We start from the raw sequence: 16,419 nt of genomic DNA, 5'->3' as shown, positions 1-16,419 counted from the left end.
CTCCGTGCACTTGAAGGAGCGTTTCTAGAGCTACAAAAGTTCAAATGCCGCACTCTCAACGGATTTGGAAAGCTAACATCCAGGGCATTCCAGAAATATATAATAGTCCATACTTTGCTTCGGAAATGAAGGCCTAAAAATGGCGTTCAATGCCAGCTACCAGCCCTATTCCTGGCATCAAGCGCTCACAGGGGAGAAACTGGAGTTCAACACCCAAAAGGGAGTCCCTAGCCAGCGTTCAACGCCTCTAAGGGACACTAGCTCGTGGGAGACACTCAAGCTCAGCCCAAACACTCACCAAGTGGGCCCAGAAGTGGATCTTCGCACTACAAGACTAGTTTATCATATTTCTGTAATCCTTAGTTACTAGATGATGACAAGTCATCTTAGACTAGTTTCGCAAGCCTTTTTCATTCATTTTTACTTAGATTTATGCACTTTCTTGTATAATAAGTAAGTAATTGGATTAGAATTTCATGCATCACTTAGTTCAATCAGACATGGGTATTTATGTGCTTTTTCATAAGGTTTTATGCAAATTTTGCTTGATGTTATGAATGATGCAAATACCTTGTGATTATAGCAAAACCTTGATGCAAGTCCTTTGATTGATGATAGGTGATGAAGCAGAGAGCCCTGGAGTAAAGAGGAGACCATTGAAGGTGTTGCCAACTCAAGATTGGGCATTGCCAACGCCTTCCTTACTTAAGAATTGAAGACGTTGCCAACTTGAGAATTTAAGTTAGCAACACCTTCATTACTCCAACATTGAAGACGTTACCAACTTGAGATTTCAAGTTAGCAACGCCTTCATTAATCTAAACATGAACACATTGCTAACTTGGTTTTCCAAGTTAGCAACGCCCTCCCCATGAAGCATCACCACTTCTTCACTATTTCAACTATGAACACGTTGCCAACTTGGTTTTCCAAGTTAGCAACGCCTTCTATTTTTAACCTGGGAGGATGATGATCAACATATGAAGGCGTTGGCAACTTGATTTCTCAAGTTAGCAACGCCTTCCTTAATTCAACATGGGAGGATGGTAACCAAATGTGAAGGCGTTGGCAACTTAAAACATCAAGTTAGCAACGCCTTCCTTAATTCAATATGGAGGTTGGAGGGCAAAAGTTTATGATGGCATGGGCAACTTAGGATTCAAGTTAGCAACGCCAATGATTTTAGCTCATAGAAATGCAATGAAGGATGCCACTAATTCATGCTTGCAAGTTGTCAATATATACTTCAAATGGGCATTTAAACACGTTGCTAATTTGGGAAACCAAGTTAGCAACGCCATTGAAACTTTGGCTCCAGAAAGAACATGAATACGTTGCTAACTTAGAATCCAAGTTAGCAACGCCTTTGCAAGATTTTGGCTTCCTGGGAGTAAAAGAACACGTTGCTAAGTTGGAAACCAAGTTAGCAACGCCTTCACTAAGTTTTAGTCCAGGGAGAATAATACACACGTTGCCAACCTGAAAATATGAAGGCGTGTGTGTCAATAATGTGCCCGATAAGAAGAAGAGCTGAAAATAGTGCTGACGCATACGTGCAGATTATGCGTACGCGTTGATATGCCAAATTTGCCGAGGTACGCGTATGCGCGACAGACGCGTACAGATGGATTTACGAGCCCTCTGTTTTCATGAAAGTGCTGTAATTTCCTCTAGGAGCTGATTGATCCAACAAAGCCCATTTCCTAATCCGGAAAGCATGGTTGAAGGCCTTTCAAGGAGCCAAAGGACTAGTATAAATAGGAAAGAGTTTTGTACTTGGGGGGAACTTTACATCATTTTTACTTTCGTCTGGCTGGTGGCTTTATTTCTTTTTCTTTCCTATTCTTTGTACTTAGTTATTTTTCCAGTTTTGCATTTTGGTTGTATATTTGGAGCAATGATGAACTAAATCCCAATTTCATTAGGGAGATGAGCTCTATTGTAATCTCAATGAATCAATGAAATCCTTCTTCTTCTTAATTCAATTGTGTAGCTATTGGATATCTTCTATTTTGATTGTGAATTACTCACTCCGGAAGGGGGTTTAATTCAATTGAATGTGAGTGTGAGCCTCGGAAGGGGAATCACGCACCTATATTAGAATTGGAGCTCTATCCTTCACTACTCTCTTAATCAACACTATTCGGGAGGAATTGAGATCCTGAGAGTTAGTGTGGCCTATGGATGAGAGATATGCACTTAACCTCTTCTCATGACAACTAGATCAAGGAATTGGTAAGATTGATTGTGATTAGAGAGATTGGATTGCCAAGGAATTGGGATCCAATCAATTTCAATCCGCCATAGATCTACTCATATGATTGAGAAAGGAGTTGAGACCCATTTGATTCATGATGGATTATGATATCTCCAATCCCTAATGAGTCACTTTCTTTGATTTTTTTCAATTTAGATCTCTTTGAATTTACTTTCATTTGCAATTGTTTACTATCTTCAGTCATTCCCTGCACCCAAATCCCATTTAAAATTCTATGCAATTTAAATTTCATTGTTATTTAGATTATGCTCTTTTACTTTCTTGCAATCTAAGATTCCAGTCATTTACTTTTCTTGCAATTTAATTTTCATGCAATTTAAGTCTCTTGCCATTTAGATTTCAAGCTCTTTACATTCTGCACTTTAGATTTCGTGCAATTTACTTTCCGTTAATCCAATTTCACTCAATTCATCAATATCGGCTTAACTAAATTCATCACCATACTAAAGTTGCTTGATCCATCAGTCCCTGTGGGATCTACCTCACTTTCGTGAGTTTTACTACTTGATGCGACCCGGTACACTTGCCGGTTAGTTTGTGTGGAATCAATTTTCCCTTATCAAGTTTTTGGCGCCGTTGCCGGGGATTGATTTAGATTGACCATGATTAAGTAGGTGATAATCTAGATTAAGAATTTTTCTTTGTTTTTGTTAAGCATACTAACTGTTTGAGATTTTGTTTATGCTAACCTTAACTTCACTCTAGCAATAGAGTGTTCTGTCTTTGTTCTGTTTTGGTTTGTTTGTGTTGTATGCCAGGAGGAAAAAGAGGTGCATCCACCTCTTTTGATTCTGAACCAGAGAAAACTTTCTTGAGATTGAGAAAAGAAGCAAGAGGAAAGGGAGTGATTGGTGAAGAAGAATCAGAAGAGGAAGATCAAGAGATGGAGGGTAACTTCCCTAATCCACCAGAAGAGGTGGCCAACAACAATGGCCAATCTCCAAGGAGAGTTTTAGCATCTTACACCTTTCCCAACCCAAGAAACCGTGGGAGCAGTATACTCACCCCAAATGTTCATGCCAACAACTTTGAGTTGAAGCCTCAACTTATCACTTTGGTGCAAAATAATTGTTCATATGGAGGGGGTTGATGAGCGGATAATTTATACGCTTTTTGACACTGTTTTTAGTATGTTTTTAGTAGAATCTGGTTACTTTTAGGGATGTTTTCATTAGTTTTTATGTTAAATTCACATTTCTGGACTTCACTATGAGTTTGTGTGTTTTTCTGTGATTTTAGTTATTTTCTGGCTGAAATTGAGGGACTTGAGCAATAATCAGATTGAGAGGTTGAAGAAGGACTGCTGATGCTGTTGGATTCTGACCTCCCTACACTCAAAGTGGATTTTCTGGAGCTACAAAACTCAAAATAGCGCGATTCTAATTGCGTTGGAAAGTAGACATCCAGGGCTTTCCAGCAATGTATAATAGTCCATACTTTGGCCGAGTTTAAATGACGTAAAAGGGCGTTGAACGCCAGTTCTACGCTGCTGTCTGGAGTTAAACGCCAGAAACAAGTCACAAACCAGAGTTGAACGTCAGAAATACGTTACAACCTGGCGTTCAACTCCAGAAAGAGCCTCTGCACGTGTAACATTCAAGCTCAGCCCAAGCACACACCAAGTGGGCCCCGGAAGTGGATTTATGCATCAATTACTTACTTCTGTAAACCCTAGTAACTAGTTTAGTATAAATAGGACTTTTTACTATTGTATTAGACATCTTCGGATCATCCTGGATTGTATTTTTGATCCTGTGATCACGTTTTAGGGACTGGCCATTCGGCCATGCCTGGACCTTCATCACTTATGTATTTTCAAACGGTAGAGTTTCTACACTCCATAGATTAAGGTGTGGAGCTCTGTTGTTCCTCAAAGATTAATGCGAAGTACTACTGTTTTTCTATTCAATTCAACTTATTCCGATTCTAAGATATTCATTCGTACTTTACCCTGAATGTGATGAATGTGACAATCATCATCATTCCCCCACGAACGCGTGCCTGACAACCACTTCCGTTCCACCTTAGATTGAATGAGTATCTCTTGGATCTCTTAATCAGAATCTTCGTGGTATAAGCTAGATTGATGGTGGCATTCATGAGAGTCCGGAAAGTCTAAACCTTGTCTGTGGTATTCCGAGTAGGACTATAGGATTGAATGACTGTGACGAACTTCAAACTCGCGATTGCTGGGCGTAGTGACAGACGCAAAAGGAGGGTGAATCCTATTCCAGCATGATCGAGAACCTCAGACACTACAAGAAAAATACCCATTCAGCCACACTTTTTTTAAGCTACATTTGAAAAGCGTAGCCTATTCATAGAATAGGCTACGCTTTTCTCCGTGTTGCCTTTTTATATGAAAAAAGGATACACAATTGTGGCATCATTTAAAAAGTGTAGCCTTAGGTATTTTAGAAATCACTTATAAAACGTAGCCTTATCTAAATATCTATAAATACACTTTTCTCATCTAAGGGAACGCTTGTAAAGAGTAGCTTATTTTTTCTGTTTCGGGTGCACTTTTAAAATGTCTCCTAATATGGGAATCCTCAATAAACACTTAGTAAAAAAATTTGTTGGCCCTCCCCCTCACTCACGCAGCAGTGCAGCACACACTCTTATCCTCACTCAACATACACAAACACGAAAGAGAGAAGAAATCAGAGAGGAGAAGGGAAGGAAGGAAAGAGAGGACGACGCCGTCTAGGGCTCCGCCGCCGTCGCCGTCGTCGTCGTCGTCGAGCGCCAGTGAGAGAGAGAGCTCGAGGATGAGAGGAAACGCGATGGAGGAGAGAAAAAGGAGGTGCTCCGTCGCCGCTGAAGCTCCACCACCACTGCTAGGGCTTGTTTAAGTCGCCGTTCTGCCACCGTCGGGCTTCTGTGCCCCCGCCGAGGAGCTCGAAGGGAGGAAGGAGGGATGTATCGCCGCCTTCATGCTCTGTCGCGGCGCTGCCGTCGATTGGAGCTCGCTGCTGAGCTGCTGCACCGTCTCCAAGCCGTTGCGTCACCGCTCATCTCTTCACTGTCACTGCTCAACACCATCGTCGTATCCTCTGTCACCAGGTAAGCATTATCTATTCTGTATCCTCTCTTTCTTTCTCATTCTCTAACTCGCTCTCACTTTGTAGTTCGAAGGTGTGTATGATTTTGATAGTGATGATGAACTGCAATGGCTAATTGAGATACAGAAGGTATGTATCAATTTTCAATTGGTTCTGTGAATTTTTGGGGGGTTTTGGGTTCTAATTTTAGGTTTTCTAATTTTGGGGGTTTCGCCTTCTGATTCTCAATTTGTTATGATTCCTTTCTGTGTTTGGCATAAACGGAAGCAATAGGTGCTGGAAATTTCATACGTGCGTGCTAAACTAGGGAAATCATTCTGTAGGAAAGTGTCGAGCTGCAGGAGTTTTCATTGGGTTCATGCCCTCCTAGTGTGGGTCTTCAAGGGATGCGTTGGTCAACTATGTTGATCAGGTTTTACTTCCTTCACATTTCAATATTATAACCTGAAAAATAGTAGTTTTAGATATTTTATTAAGAATATTTGACATGATTAGGTTTTAATTCATGATATCCCTATATCATGAATTATTTTTCCACATGGTTTGAGCTAAAGTTGTTCCTGTGAAATCACATGAATGAATTTTTATCCTAAATCTTGATGGTTCTAAGTGAATGAATTGCTTAAGTTTCCAACTGCACTTTGCCAGCTTCAATGAGTAATCAACATTATGTTCCATTTTAGTTTTCTTTTGCACCATCTTTTAAGTGATCCATCTCTACTAGTCCTAGAAGCTGTGCATTCTTTTATACATTGAGAGGGGTTTGTTCTTGTTTGAGATTCAATGTGTTGAATCTGAGGCATATGCACACAATTGACATATTTTTTTATGTACTTGGAATTAATCGAAATCCTCTTGAACTTGTTGCAGTATTCAGGTGGTTGCACGAAATGGCTAAAATTCACATCGCCATCATCTTATTGAGGCTCTGCCTAGTATGCAATTCGGCAGGTTCTGATTCAGACACAAATAAACTGAGCATTTTCTTGGTATTTCACAGCGAGTCCTAAAACTGGGTTTAGATTGGGACACAAATGAAATGAGTATTTTGATGTTTGCTAAGCTTGCAAAGCCATTGATCGGAACTGTTGGGATTGTGATTAATAGTCTTCATATCAAGGTTGATGTGTGTAAAAGCAATGTCCACATTTTGAATTTTGAAGAAGCAAATTTAGAGAAAAAGAAAACATGTGGATATCTTATCTTTACTTCTGGGGCTATGAACTATTGAACTGATTTTCATGCATTAATTAAAAACATGGTTTGGTACTTCATCTTTTTGTTATTAAAATTCATATTCATTTTGTAGCTTCTATTTACACCAATCCTGGATGGAAAAGTACTTTTGTATTCATTTGTATCCTGAATGGCCTGGTGTTTCTTCTTGGCTGGTGTGTTTCTACTACATTTGATTTAATATAATTGTTGTAAGAAAAATAATAAAATTTGAGTTGTGCTATTTTCCATAAAAGACTTTTGTTTGCGGTGCTTTTGTAGAAAGAATATGAACTTCAGTTTTGATGCAACTCTTAGAAATTGTAATGCATTGTGGATTATGAAGCTGATTCTATGTAAATGGATATCAGCTTGATGCCTTTCTTGTAATCATGCTTATTTTGAATTTAAATTTTTGTAGGAAAAGCTTTTTGTGAGAGCCATTCAAGAGCTATGGCAGTGGTGGTCGCGGTTATTGTGCGTGGTGGTGGATACAGAGGAGGAGGAGGCGGTGGTGATGGTGCTTGCTACAGCTGCGGTGGTAGGTACAACGGCGGAGGCGGTGGTGGAAGCTGTAACAACTGTGGGTATTCTGGGCTTTTGCAAGGGACTGCCCAACAAGCTCTCGCTGAAAAATGTAAGTATACACTTTAATTTCTCTGATCATTATGTTGTGTTTGAAAAATAGTGATTTTGCAGAATCTTGTGTTTTTCAAGTAGGATTGATTGAAAATTTTTGGTACCTTATTGGTTAAAAAATGATTTTAAAACTGAATTTTTGGTTAATTGTAATGATTTTAAAACTGAATTTTAAGATTGAGAAAGTGACTCGTAGAGCACAGGAATTTCAGATGGTTTTAGAGGAGAAAAGCAGGTTATCTCTCTTTGTTTTTATCTTTATTTTCTTATTATTTATGTTTTATTTTCTGTCTTTAATCTTTTTGTTACTTTGAATATATTGGGTATTGGATTAGAGTAGCCATAAATAAGAAGAAAATAACATGAAGCTAGGATAAAAGATAAGATGCCCAATAATTTCTGTACGTGTGTTATTCCCAAACATAATATGAAAATTGCACGAAGTGTTAGAGACATATTCTCCTGTGTCCCGATCCAATTCTTTATTGCCTCTAACAAGAATTTCCAGGGTAGGGATCTTCTTGAACCACATTTCATGAGATGTGTACTTTAATGCAGTTATTGTGGCCCAAGGGGAAATTTTCCACCGTTTTTAAGCAGATGAACAAACTTCGAATATCTTATTAAATTTTTCGGTTAACTTAGAAAGGCATAGAAGGCTCATTTACAGATTCCTGTTTCTTGTTGATCTTTCAGATTTGCATTCGATGTTGATCTTGATGCTCCAAAAGTTAGAATTCCTCTCAGATCTCGTGGTTCAGCCAGATGTGATAGTCATTTTCTTTTGGACTTTGGTCATTTTACACTACACACTGCGGTATGCTGCTTGAGCTGTGGGGAATTGAGTTGCACTTTTGAGCTGTGGGGAATTGAGTTGCACTTTTGTTGTTTGGCCTTTTTATTGACAACGTTGTTTGGCCTTCTCTTGTATGATTTGGTGTTTTTACAGGAAAGCCAGTCTGATGAGCAGAGGCATAATCTTTATTCTCGATTTTACATATCAGGACGTGATTTTGCTACCTTTTTTACGGAATGTGGCTCTGATTTTGGGAGTTGCAGTTTGGTTAAACCAACTCATGATAGTCAAATAATAAGCTCACCATGGGCCAAAAAAGCTGATAATGTGTATTTTGTCATTGATAGGTGTGGAATGGCAGTACTTGTTAATCAGGTTTGTCTGTCGTGTACTTATCAAAACTGTACTACAGTAATGATCTGCATCGCATTTTTGTTGAGCATAATTTGTTCTTATCCTGTTTGTGCCTCTGGTTTTCTGAAGATTAAAGTGCCTCATCCAAGTTACCCATCGACATGTATATCTATTCAAGTGCCAAATCTTTGCATTCACTTTTCACCAGAGAGATTTTGTAGAATCATGGAACTGCTGAGCATATTGCCAAGACTATGGAAACATGTAATCAGCCTACACCTGATAGTTTACACTCCAAACTTGCTCCTTGGAGTCGTGATCTAGTTGTTGATGGTAGAATCCTAGTTTGGAAGGTACTTCTGCAAACCTTTTAAAAATGTTTCCGTTAGCGATTATATTTGAGGTAATAACTTTTTTCGTTAAATCAGAAACCTAAATAGCCCTCATCTTACAGGGAATTGGGAATTCAGTTGCTACGTGGCAAACATGTTTTCTGGTGCTTTCAGGGTCATATCTTTATGTATTTGAAACTGCAGAGTCTCATAGTTACCAGCGATACCTAAGGTTTTAAACCCAACCCTCCTCCTCCTTTCCTGTTTTAGAACTTTGATATTATTTCCTATTTTAAATTGAAGAGAAGAGAATAAGGAAACATTTATATGGAGAGTGAAATATAGAAATATACTCCAAAGTAGGATGGCCAGTCCATTTGCATGTCCGAAATGGGAACTTCGTTAAAAGTTCAAACAATCATGATGCAGTAATGTAAAGAGGACAGTTACTGATGAGAGAGGCATCATGGTTTATATTGGCATTTTTTTCTCTTTGAAAATGCATCAAGTGGTTTATTTTAAACTGCTTTGTCATAAACTTGACATTCTTTTCTGTTCACCTTATCCTTGATATATTTATTTATTTATTTTTGAAAAAATAAAAATTTCATTAGGAAGAGAGTAGGATAATACAAATTGGGGATAAGGGTTCCCCCATACAAAAGCAAAGCAAACAAAAGATTTATCTATGAAGCATAGCTTTCCAATATCTGAACATGTTGTAGAGGGAAAGCCCCCTGTAAAGATTACGAGCTTTAATCATCCAAATAATGGTGAATTTTGATGTGAATTTTTTTTCTCTCTTAACCTTTTTGGCAGGGCATGGATTATAGGAAGTGGTAATGGTGAAGATAGAATTGCTCCACTGCTTATGTTGAGCTCCTCTTTCAAAAAATAAAATGGTGAAGACAGAATTGATGTAGGATACAATATTTTAGTTTTTGGTAGAGTATTAGTAAATTCTAAGTGGTCTCATGTTTATTTTGATATAGCTATGTTTAATTTAGTGTGAGATGTATGCATATTAATACTTTTGGATCATTATAAATATATTTTATTTACAGATAATTTTTATTATATAAAAAAATTATTTAGTATAATTATGTATTTATTTTTATTTTATAATATTTAACTCATTTAATTAAAAATGCTAAATTATTATACATGTAATTATATTATTAAATATTATGTTGTATGAATAATTAGTAGAATATTATATATATATATATATATATATATATATATATATATATATATATATATATATATATATATATATATATATATATATATATATATATACAAAAAAAAGTGAGACCTAAGGCTACACTTATATATAGTAGCTATAGTATACAAAAAAAAAATGAGGGACCTAAGGCTACACTTATAAAAAGTAGCTATGGTATACAATGTGGCTACGCTTTACAAGTGATGCAGTAGCGTTGAAAAGCGTAGCCTATTCTGGCAAAAATGGAAGCTGAAAAGTGTAGCCTTTGGTCCTGGACAGCATCACTTGAAAAGCGTAGCCTATTCCCAAACGCCAAAAGCGTAGCCCTTGGTGCAGAAAAGCGTAGCCTTTGAGAATAGGCAACGACCGAATAGGAATCACCCCAAAAAGCGTAGCCGTAGTCTAAGGCATCATTTTTTTTCACTTTTGGCTACACTTTTCAAGTGTACCTGAATGAGTGTTTTTCTTGTAGTGAGATGATTAGCCGTGCTGTGACAGAGCATTTGGACCATTTTCACAAGAGGATGGGATGTAGCCATTAACAACGGTGATTCCCTTACATAAAACCAGCCATGGAAAGGAGTAGGACTGATTGGATGAAGACAGCAGGAAAGCAGAGATTCAGAGGAACGAAAGCATCTCTATACACTTATCTGAAATTCTCACCAATGATACACATAAGTGTTTCTATCCTTATTTTCTATCTATTTATTATCTATGTTCGAAAACTCCATAACTAATTTATATCCGCCTGACTGAGATTTACAAGGTGACCATAGCTTGCTTCATACCAACAATCTCCGTGGGATCGACCCTTACTCACGTAAGGTTTATTACTTGGACGACCCAGTGCACTTGCTGGTTAGTTGTATCGAAGTTGTCAATGAAAAACAATTTATTAAGACGTGCGTACAGAGTTTCTGGCGCCGTTACCTGAGATTACAATTTCGTGCACCAAGTTTTTGGCGCCGTTGCCGGGGATTGTTCGAGTTTAGACAACTGACGGTTCATCTTGTTGCTCAGATTAGGTAATTTTCTTCTTATTTTGTTTTCAAAAAGTTTTCAAAAATCTTTCAAAAAATTTTTCCTTTATTTTCGAAAAAAAAAAATTTAAAATAAAAATGTTTTCAAAAATATATTTTTCTTCAGAATTTTTAAGAATGAATTCTAGTGTTTCATGAAGCATGTTGAAGCTTGGCTGGCTATAAAACCATGTCTAAATTCTTTTGGACTGAGGTTTTGGCCTAAAATTGAATGAATTACATGCATATTCATACTAAAGCTTGGCTGGCTATTAAGCCATGCCTGACCCTTTGATTGGAGCTTTAGACTAAAGAGCATAAGATTCCTGGAATTCATCTTAAAAATTTTGGAATCCTTATTTTTCTTTTTTAAAAATGATTTTCGAAAAAAAAAATTAAAAGAAAATACAAAAAAATCATAAAATCATAAAAATAAAAAATATTTCATATTTCTTGTTTGAGTCTTGAGTTAAGTTGAAAGTTTGGTGTCAATTGCATACTCATCTTGCATTTTTCGAAAATTGCATTCATGCATTGCATTCATCATGATCTTCAAGATGTTCTTGATAAACCTTCTTGATTGATCTTCATATTTTAGTGTTTTGTGTTGTATGGTATTTTTCATATGCATTCTTGAATCCATAGAGTCTAAACATGAAAGATTTCTAAGTTTGGTGTCTTGCATGTTTTCTTTGCATTAAAAATTTTTCAAAAATAAGTTCTTGATGTTCATCTTGACATTCAAAGTGTTCTTGGTGTTCATCTTGATATTCATAGCATTCTTGCATGCATTCATTGTTTTGATCCAAAATTTTCATGCATTGAGTCTTTTTCATGTTTTTCCCTCTCATCATTAAAAATTCAAAAATAAAAAAAAATATCTTTCCCTTTTTCACTCATAAATTTCGAAAATTTGAGTTGACTTTTTCAAAACTTTTTAAAATCTAGTTGTTTTTATGAGTCAAATCAAATTTTCAATTTAAAAATCTTATCTTTTTCAAAATCTTTTTCAAAAATCAAATCTTTTTCATTTTTCTCATTTAATTTCGAAAATTTTAAAAATATTTTTCAAAAATATTTTTCTTATCTTTATCTCCTAATTTTCGAAAATAACATCATCAATTAATGTTTTGATTCAAAAATTTCAAGTTTGTTACTTGCTTGTTAAGAAAGATTCAAACTTTGAGTTCTAGAATCATATCTTGTGATTTCTTGTGAATCAAGTCATTAATTGTGATTTTAAAAATCAAATCTTTTTCAAAACTAATTTCAATCATATCTTTTCAAAAATATCTTCTTATCTTATCTTGTTCAAAAATTTGATTTTCAAAATATCCTTTCTAACTTCTTATCTTCTTATCTTTTCAAAATTGATTTTCAAAATTTGTTTCAACTAACTAACTAACTTTTTGTTTGTTTCTTATCTTTTTCAAAACTACCTAACTAACTCTCTCTCTCTCTCTAATTTTCGAAAATATCTCCCTCTTTGTCAAAAATTCTTTTTAATTAACTAATTATTTTAATTTTTGATTCTAATTTTCGAAAACTACTAACCTTTTTCAAAAACTATTTTCGAAAATCACTAACCCTTTTCAAAAATAATTTTCGAAAATCCTTCTCCCTCATCTCCTTCTAATTATTTATTCATCTACTAACACTTCTCTTCATCTCACATCACTGCTCCTATCCTTACCCTTGTGTTTGGATTCTTCATTCTTCTTCACCCCTATTCCTTTTCTTCTTCTACTAACAATAAGGAACCTCTTTACTGTGACATAGAGGATTCCTCTTCTTTTCTTGTTCTCTTCTCTTTCTTATGAGCAGGAACAAGGAAAAAGGCATTCTTGTTGAAGCTGATCCAGAACCTGAAAGGACTCTGAAGAGGAAACTAAGAGAAGCTAAATTACAACAATCCAGAGACAACCTTATTGAAAATTTCGAACAAGTAAAGGAGATGGCAGCCGAAAATAATAATAATGCAAGGAGGATGCTTGGTGACTTTACTGCACCTAATTCCAATTTACATGGAAGAAGCATCTCCATTTCTGCCATTGGAGCAAACAATTTTGAGCTGAAACCTCAATTAGTTTCTCTGATGCAGCAGAACTGCAAGTTTCATGGACTTCCATCTGAAGATCCTTTTCAGTTCTTAACTGAATTCTTGTAGATATGTGATACTGTTAAGACTAATGGAGTAGATCCTGAAGTCTACAGGCTCATGCTTTTCCCTTTTGCTGTAAGAGACAGAGCTAGAGTATGGTTGGATTCTCAACCTAAGGATAGCCTGAACTCTTGGGATAAGCTGGTCAAGGCTTTCTTAGCCAAGTTCTTTCCTCCTCAAAAGCTGAGTAAGCTTAGAGTGGATGTTCAGACATTCAGACAGAAAGAAGGTGAATCCCTCTATGAAGCTTGGGAGAGATACAAAGGACTGACCAAAAAGTGTCCTTCTGACATGCTTTCAGAATGGACCATCCTGGATATATTCTATGATGGTCTGTTTGAATTAGTTAAGATGTCATTGGATACCTCTGCAGGTGGATCCATTCACCTAAAGAAAACGCCTGTAGAAGCTCAAGAACTCATTGACATGGTTGCTAATAACCAGTTCATGTACACTTCTGAGAGGAATCCTGTGAGTAATGGGACGCCTATGAAGAAGGGAGTTCTTGAAATTGATACTCTGAATGCCATATTGGCTCAGAACAAAATATTGACTCAGCAAGTCAATATGATTTCTCAGAGTCTGAATGGAATGCAAGCTGCATCCAACAGTACTCAAGAGGCAGCTTCTGAAGAAGAAGCCTATGATCCTGAGAACCCTGCAATAGCAGAGGTAAATTACTTAGGTGAACCTTATGGAAACACCTATAACTCATCATGGAGAAATCATCCAAATTTCTCATGGAAGGATCAACAAAAGCCTCAACAAGGCTTTAATAATGGTGGAAGAAACAGGTTTAGCAATAGCAAGCCTTTTCCATCATCCACTCAGCAACAGACAGAGAATTCTGAACAAAATACCTCTAATTCAGCAAACTTAGTCTCTGATCTATCTAAGGCCACTGTAAGTTTCATGAATGAAACAAGGTCCTCCATTAGAAATTTGGAAGCACAAGTGGGCCAGCTGAGTAAAAGGATCACTGAAATCCCTCTTAGTACTCTCCCAAGCAATACAGAAGAAAATCCAAAAGGAGAGTGCAAGGCCATTGAATTGATCACCATGGCCGAACCTGTAAGGGTGGGAGAGGACGTGAATCCCAGTGAGGAAGACCTCCTGGGACGTCCAGTGATCAATAAGGAGTTTCCCTTTGAGGAACCAAAGGAATCTGAGGCTCATCTAGAGACCATAGAGATTCCACTAAACCTCCTTATGCCATTCATGAGCTCTGATGAGTATTCCTCTTCTGAAGAGAATGAGGATGTTACTGAAGAGCAAGTTACCAAGTACCTTGATGCAATCATGAAGCTGAATGCCAAATTATTTGGTATTGAGACTTGGGAAGATGAACCTCCCTTGTTCACCAATGAACTAAGTGATCTGGATCAACTGACATTGCCTCAGAAGAAATAAGATCCTGGAAAGTTCGTAATACCTTGTACCATAGGCAACATGATCTTTGAAAAGGCTCTGTGTGACCTTGGTTCAGGGATAAACCTCATGTCCCTCTCTGTAATAGAGAAACTGGGAATCTATGGGGTACAAGCTGCTAAATTCTCATTAGAGATGGCAGACAATTCAAGAAAACAGGCTTATGGACAAGTAGAGGACGTGTTAGTAAAGGTTGAAGGCCTTTACATCCCTGCTGATTTCATAGTCTTGGATACTGGGAAGAATGAGGATGAATTCATCATCCTTGGAAGACCCTTCCTAGCCACAGCAAGAGCTGTGATTGATGTTGACAGAGGTGAATTAGTCCTCCAATTGAATGAGGACTCCCTTGTGTTTACAACTCAAGGTTACCCTTCTGTAAACATGGAGAGGAAGCATAAAAAGCTTCTCTCAAAACAGAGTCAACCAGAGCCCCCACAGTCAAACTCTAAGTTTGGTGTTGAACTCCCATATCCAAACTCTAAGTTTGGTGTTAGGGAGTCTCAACAATGCTCTGAACATCTGTGAGGCTCCATGAGAGCCCACTGTCAAGCTATTGACATTAAAGAAGCGCTTATTGGGAGGTAACCCAATTTTTATTTATCTAATTTTATTGTTCTTTCATGTTTTATTAGGTTCATGATCATGTGGAGTCACAAAATAATTATAAAAATTGAAAACAGAATAAAAAACAGCAGAAAAAAAATCACACCCTGGAGGAAGACCTTACTGGCGTTTAAACGCTAGTAAGAAGCACCTGGCTGGCGTTCAACGCCAGAACAGAGCATGGTTCTGGCGCTGAACGCCCAAAATGGGCAGCATCTGGGCGTTTGAACGCCAGAATTGCACCCTGGAGAAGAGCTGGCGCTGAACGCCCAGAACAAGCATGGTTCTGGCGTTCAACGCCAGAAATGGGCAACAAATGGGCGTTCAACGCCCAAAACAAGCACCAATCTGGCGCTGAACGCCCAGAGTTGTGTGCAAGGGCATTTTGCATGCCTAATTTGGTGCAAGGTTGTAAATCCTTGAACACCTCTGGATCTGTGGACCCCACAGGATCACCTCAGGATCTGTGGACCCCACAGGATCCCCACCTACCTCCACTCACTTCTTCTCACCCCTCTTTCACACAATCCCATAAACACTCTTCCCCAAAACTCTTCACCAATCACCTCAATCTCTCTTCCCTATCACCACTTCACCACTCACATCCATCCACTCTTCCCCATAAACCTACCTCATAAACACCACATACCTTCAAAATTCAAAATCAATTTCCCACCCAAAACCCACCCTTATGGCCGAACCTTACCCCCTCCCTTCCCTATATAAAGCCCTCCATTCTTCTTCATTTTCACACAACACAACCCTCTCCTCCTCTTCTTGGCCGAAACACATCTCTCTCTCCCTCTCCTCCATTTCTTCTTCTTCTTCATCTATTCTTTCTTCTCTTGCTCGAGGGCGAGCAATATTCTAAGTTTGGTGTGGTAAAAGCATAAGCTTTTTGTTTTTCCATTACCATTGATGGCACCCAAGACCAGAGAATCCTCTAGAAAAGGGAAAGGGAAGACAAAAGCTTCCACCTCCGAGTCATGGGAGATGGAAAGATTCATCTCCAAAGCTCATCAAGACCACTTCTATGATGTTGTGGCCAAGAAGAAGGTGATCCCCGAGGTCCCTTTCAAACTCAAGAGAAATGAGTATCTGGAGATCCGACATGAAATCCAAAGAAGAGGTTGGGAAGTTCTAACAAACCCCATCCAACAAGTCAGCATCCTAATGGTTCAAGAGTTCTATGCCAATGCATGGATCACTAGGAACCATGATCAAAGTAAGAACCCAAACCCAAAGAATTATATTACAATGGTTCGGGGGAAATACTTAGATTTTAGTCCGGAAAA

General features: G+C 37.7%; 1 protein-coding gene and 1 non-coding gene across 4 annotated transcripts; one reads left to right on the top strand and one right to left on the bottom strand.

The window, feature by feature from the left end:
• Nucleotides 1-4,806: 4,806 nt before the first annotated feature.
• Nucleotides 4,807-9,743, top strand: LOC112779818 (uncharacterized). 3 transcript variants are annotated; one of them, XM_072227059.1, is made up of 12 exons: nt 4,807-5,344; nt 5,410-5,472; nt 5,617-5,755; nt 6,214-6,294; nt 6,653-6,734; nt 6,980-7,069; nt 7,118-7,195; nt 7,894-8,014; nt 8,147-8,379; nt 8,477-8,700; nt 8,802-8,911; nt 9,499-9,743. In XM_072227059.1, exons 5-9 carry the CDS (start codon nt 6,710-6,712, stop codon nt 8,286-8,288), a joined length of 456 nt encoding a protein of 151 aa, XP_072083160.1. In that variant the 5' UTR covers nt 4,807-5,344; nt 5,410-5,472; nt 5,617-5,755; nt 6,214-6,294; nt 6,653-6,709; the 3' UTR covers nt 8,289-8,379; nt 8,477-8,700; nt 8,802-8,911; nt 9,499-9,743. The 3 variants fall into 3 exon arrangements, with proteins under 3 accessions (XP_072083160.1, XP_072083159.1, XP_072083158.1); XM_072227058.1 differs by having other exon boundaries at nt 6,980-7,195; XM_072227057.1 differs by lacking the exons at nt 4,807-5,344; nt 5,410-5,472; nt 5,617-5,755; ... (2 more) ...; nt 6,980-7,069; nt 7,118-7,195 and adding an exon at nt 7,408-7,432 and having other exon boundaries at nt 8,147-8,368.
• Nucleotides 9,744-13,279: 3,536 nt separating this feature from the next.
• On the bottom strand, nt 13,280-13,387 carry LOC112782153 (small nucleolar RNA R71). The gene has a single exon (XR_003192890.1). It is a non-coding gene; the product is annotated as a small nucleolar RNA R71 (small nucleolar RNA).
• Nucleotides 13,388-16,419: the final 3,032 nt, after the last annotated feature.

The sequence above is a fragment of the Arachis hypogaea genome, chromosome 19, assembly GCF_003086295.3.
Source record: "Arachis hypogaea cultivar Tifrunner chromosome 19, arahy.Tifrunner.gnm2.J5K5, whole genome shotgun sequence".
Classification (NCBI taxonomy): Eukaryota; Viridiplantae; Streptophyta; class Magnoliopsida; order Fabales; family Fabaceae; genus Arachis; species Arachis hypogaea.
Note: the sequence above shows the minus strand (reverse complement) of the source record. Positions and strands in the feature narration are given on the sequence as shown.

What these genes read in the sequence shown, in the direction of transcription:
- LOC112779818 (XM_072227057.1), top strand. Translation starts at nt 7,410, where the DNA reads ATGGTTTTAGAGGAGAAAAGCAG. An exon ending in GTTTTAGAGGAGAAAAGCAG is followed by an intron (nt 7,433 to 7,893) that starts GTTATCTCTCTT and finishes TTGATCTTTCAG; the next exon opens with ATTTGCATTCGATGTTGATC. An exon ending in ATTTTACACTACACACTGCG is followed by an intron (nt 8,015 to 8,146) that starts GTATGCTGCTTG and finishes GTGTTTTTACAG; the next exon opens with GAAAGCCAGTCTGATGAGCA.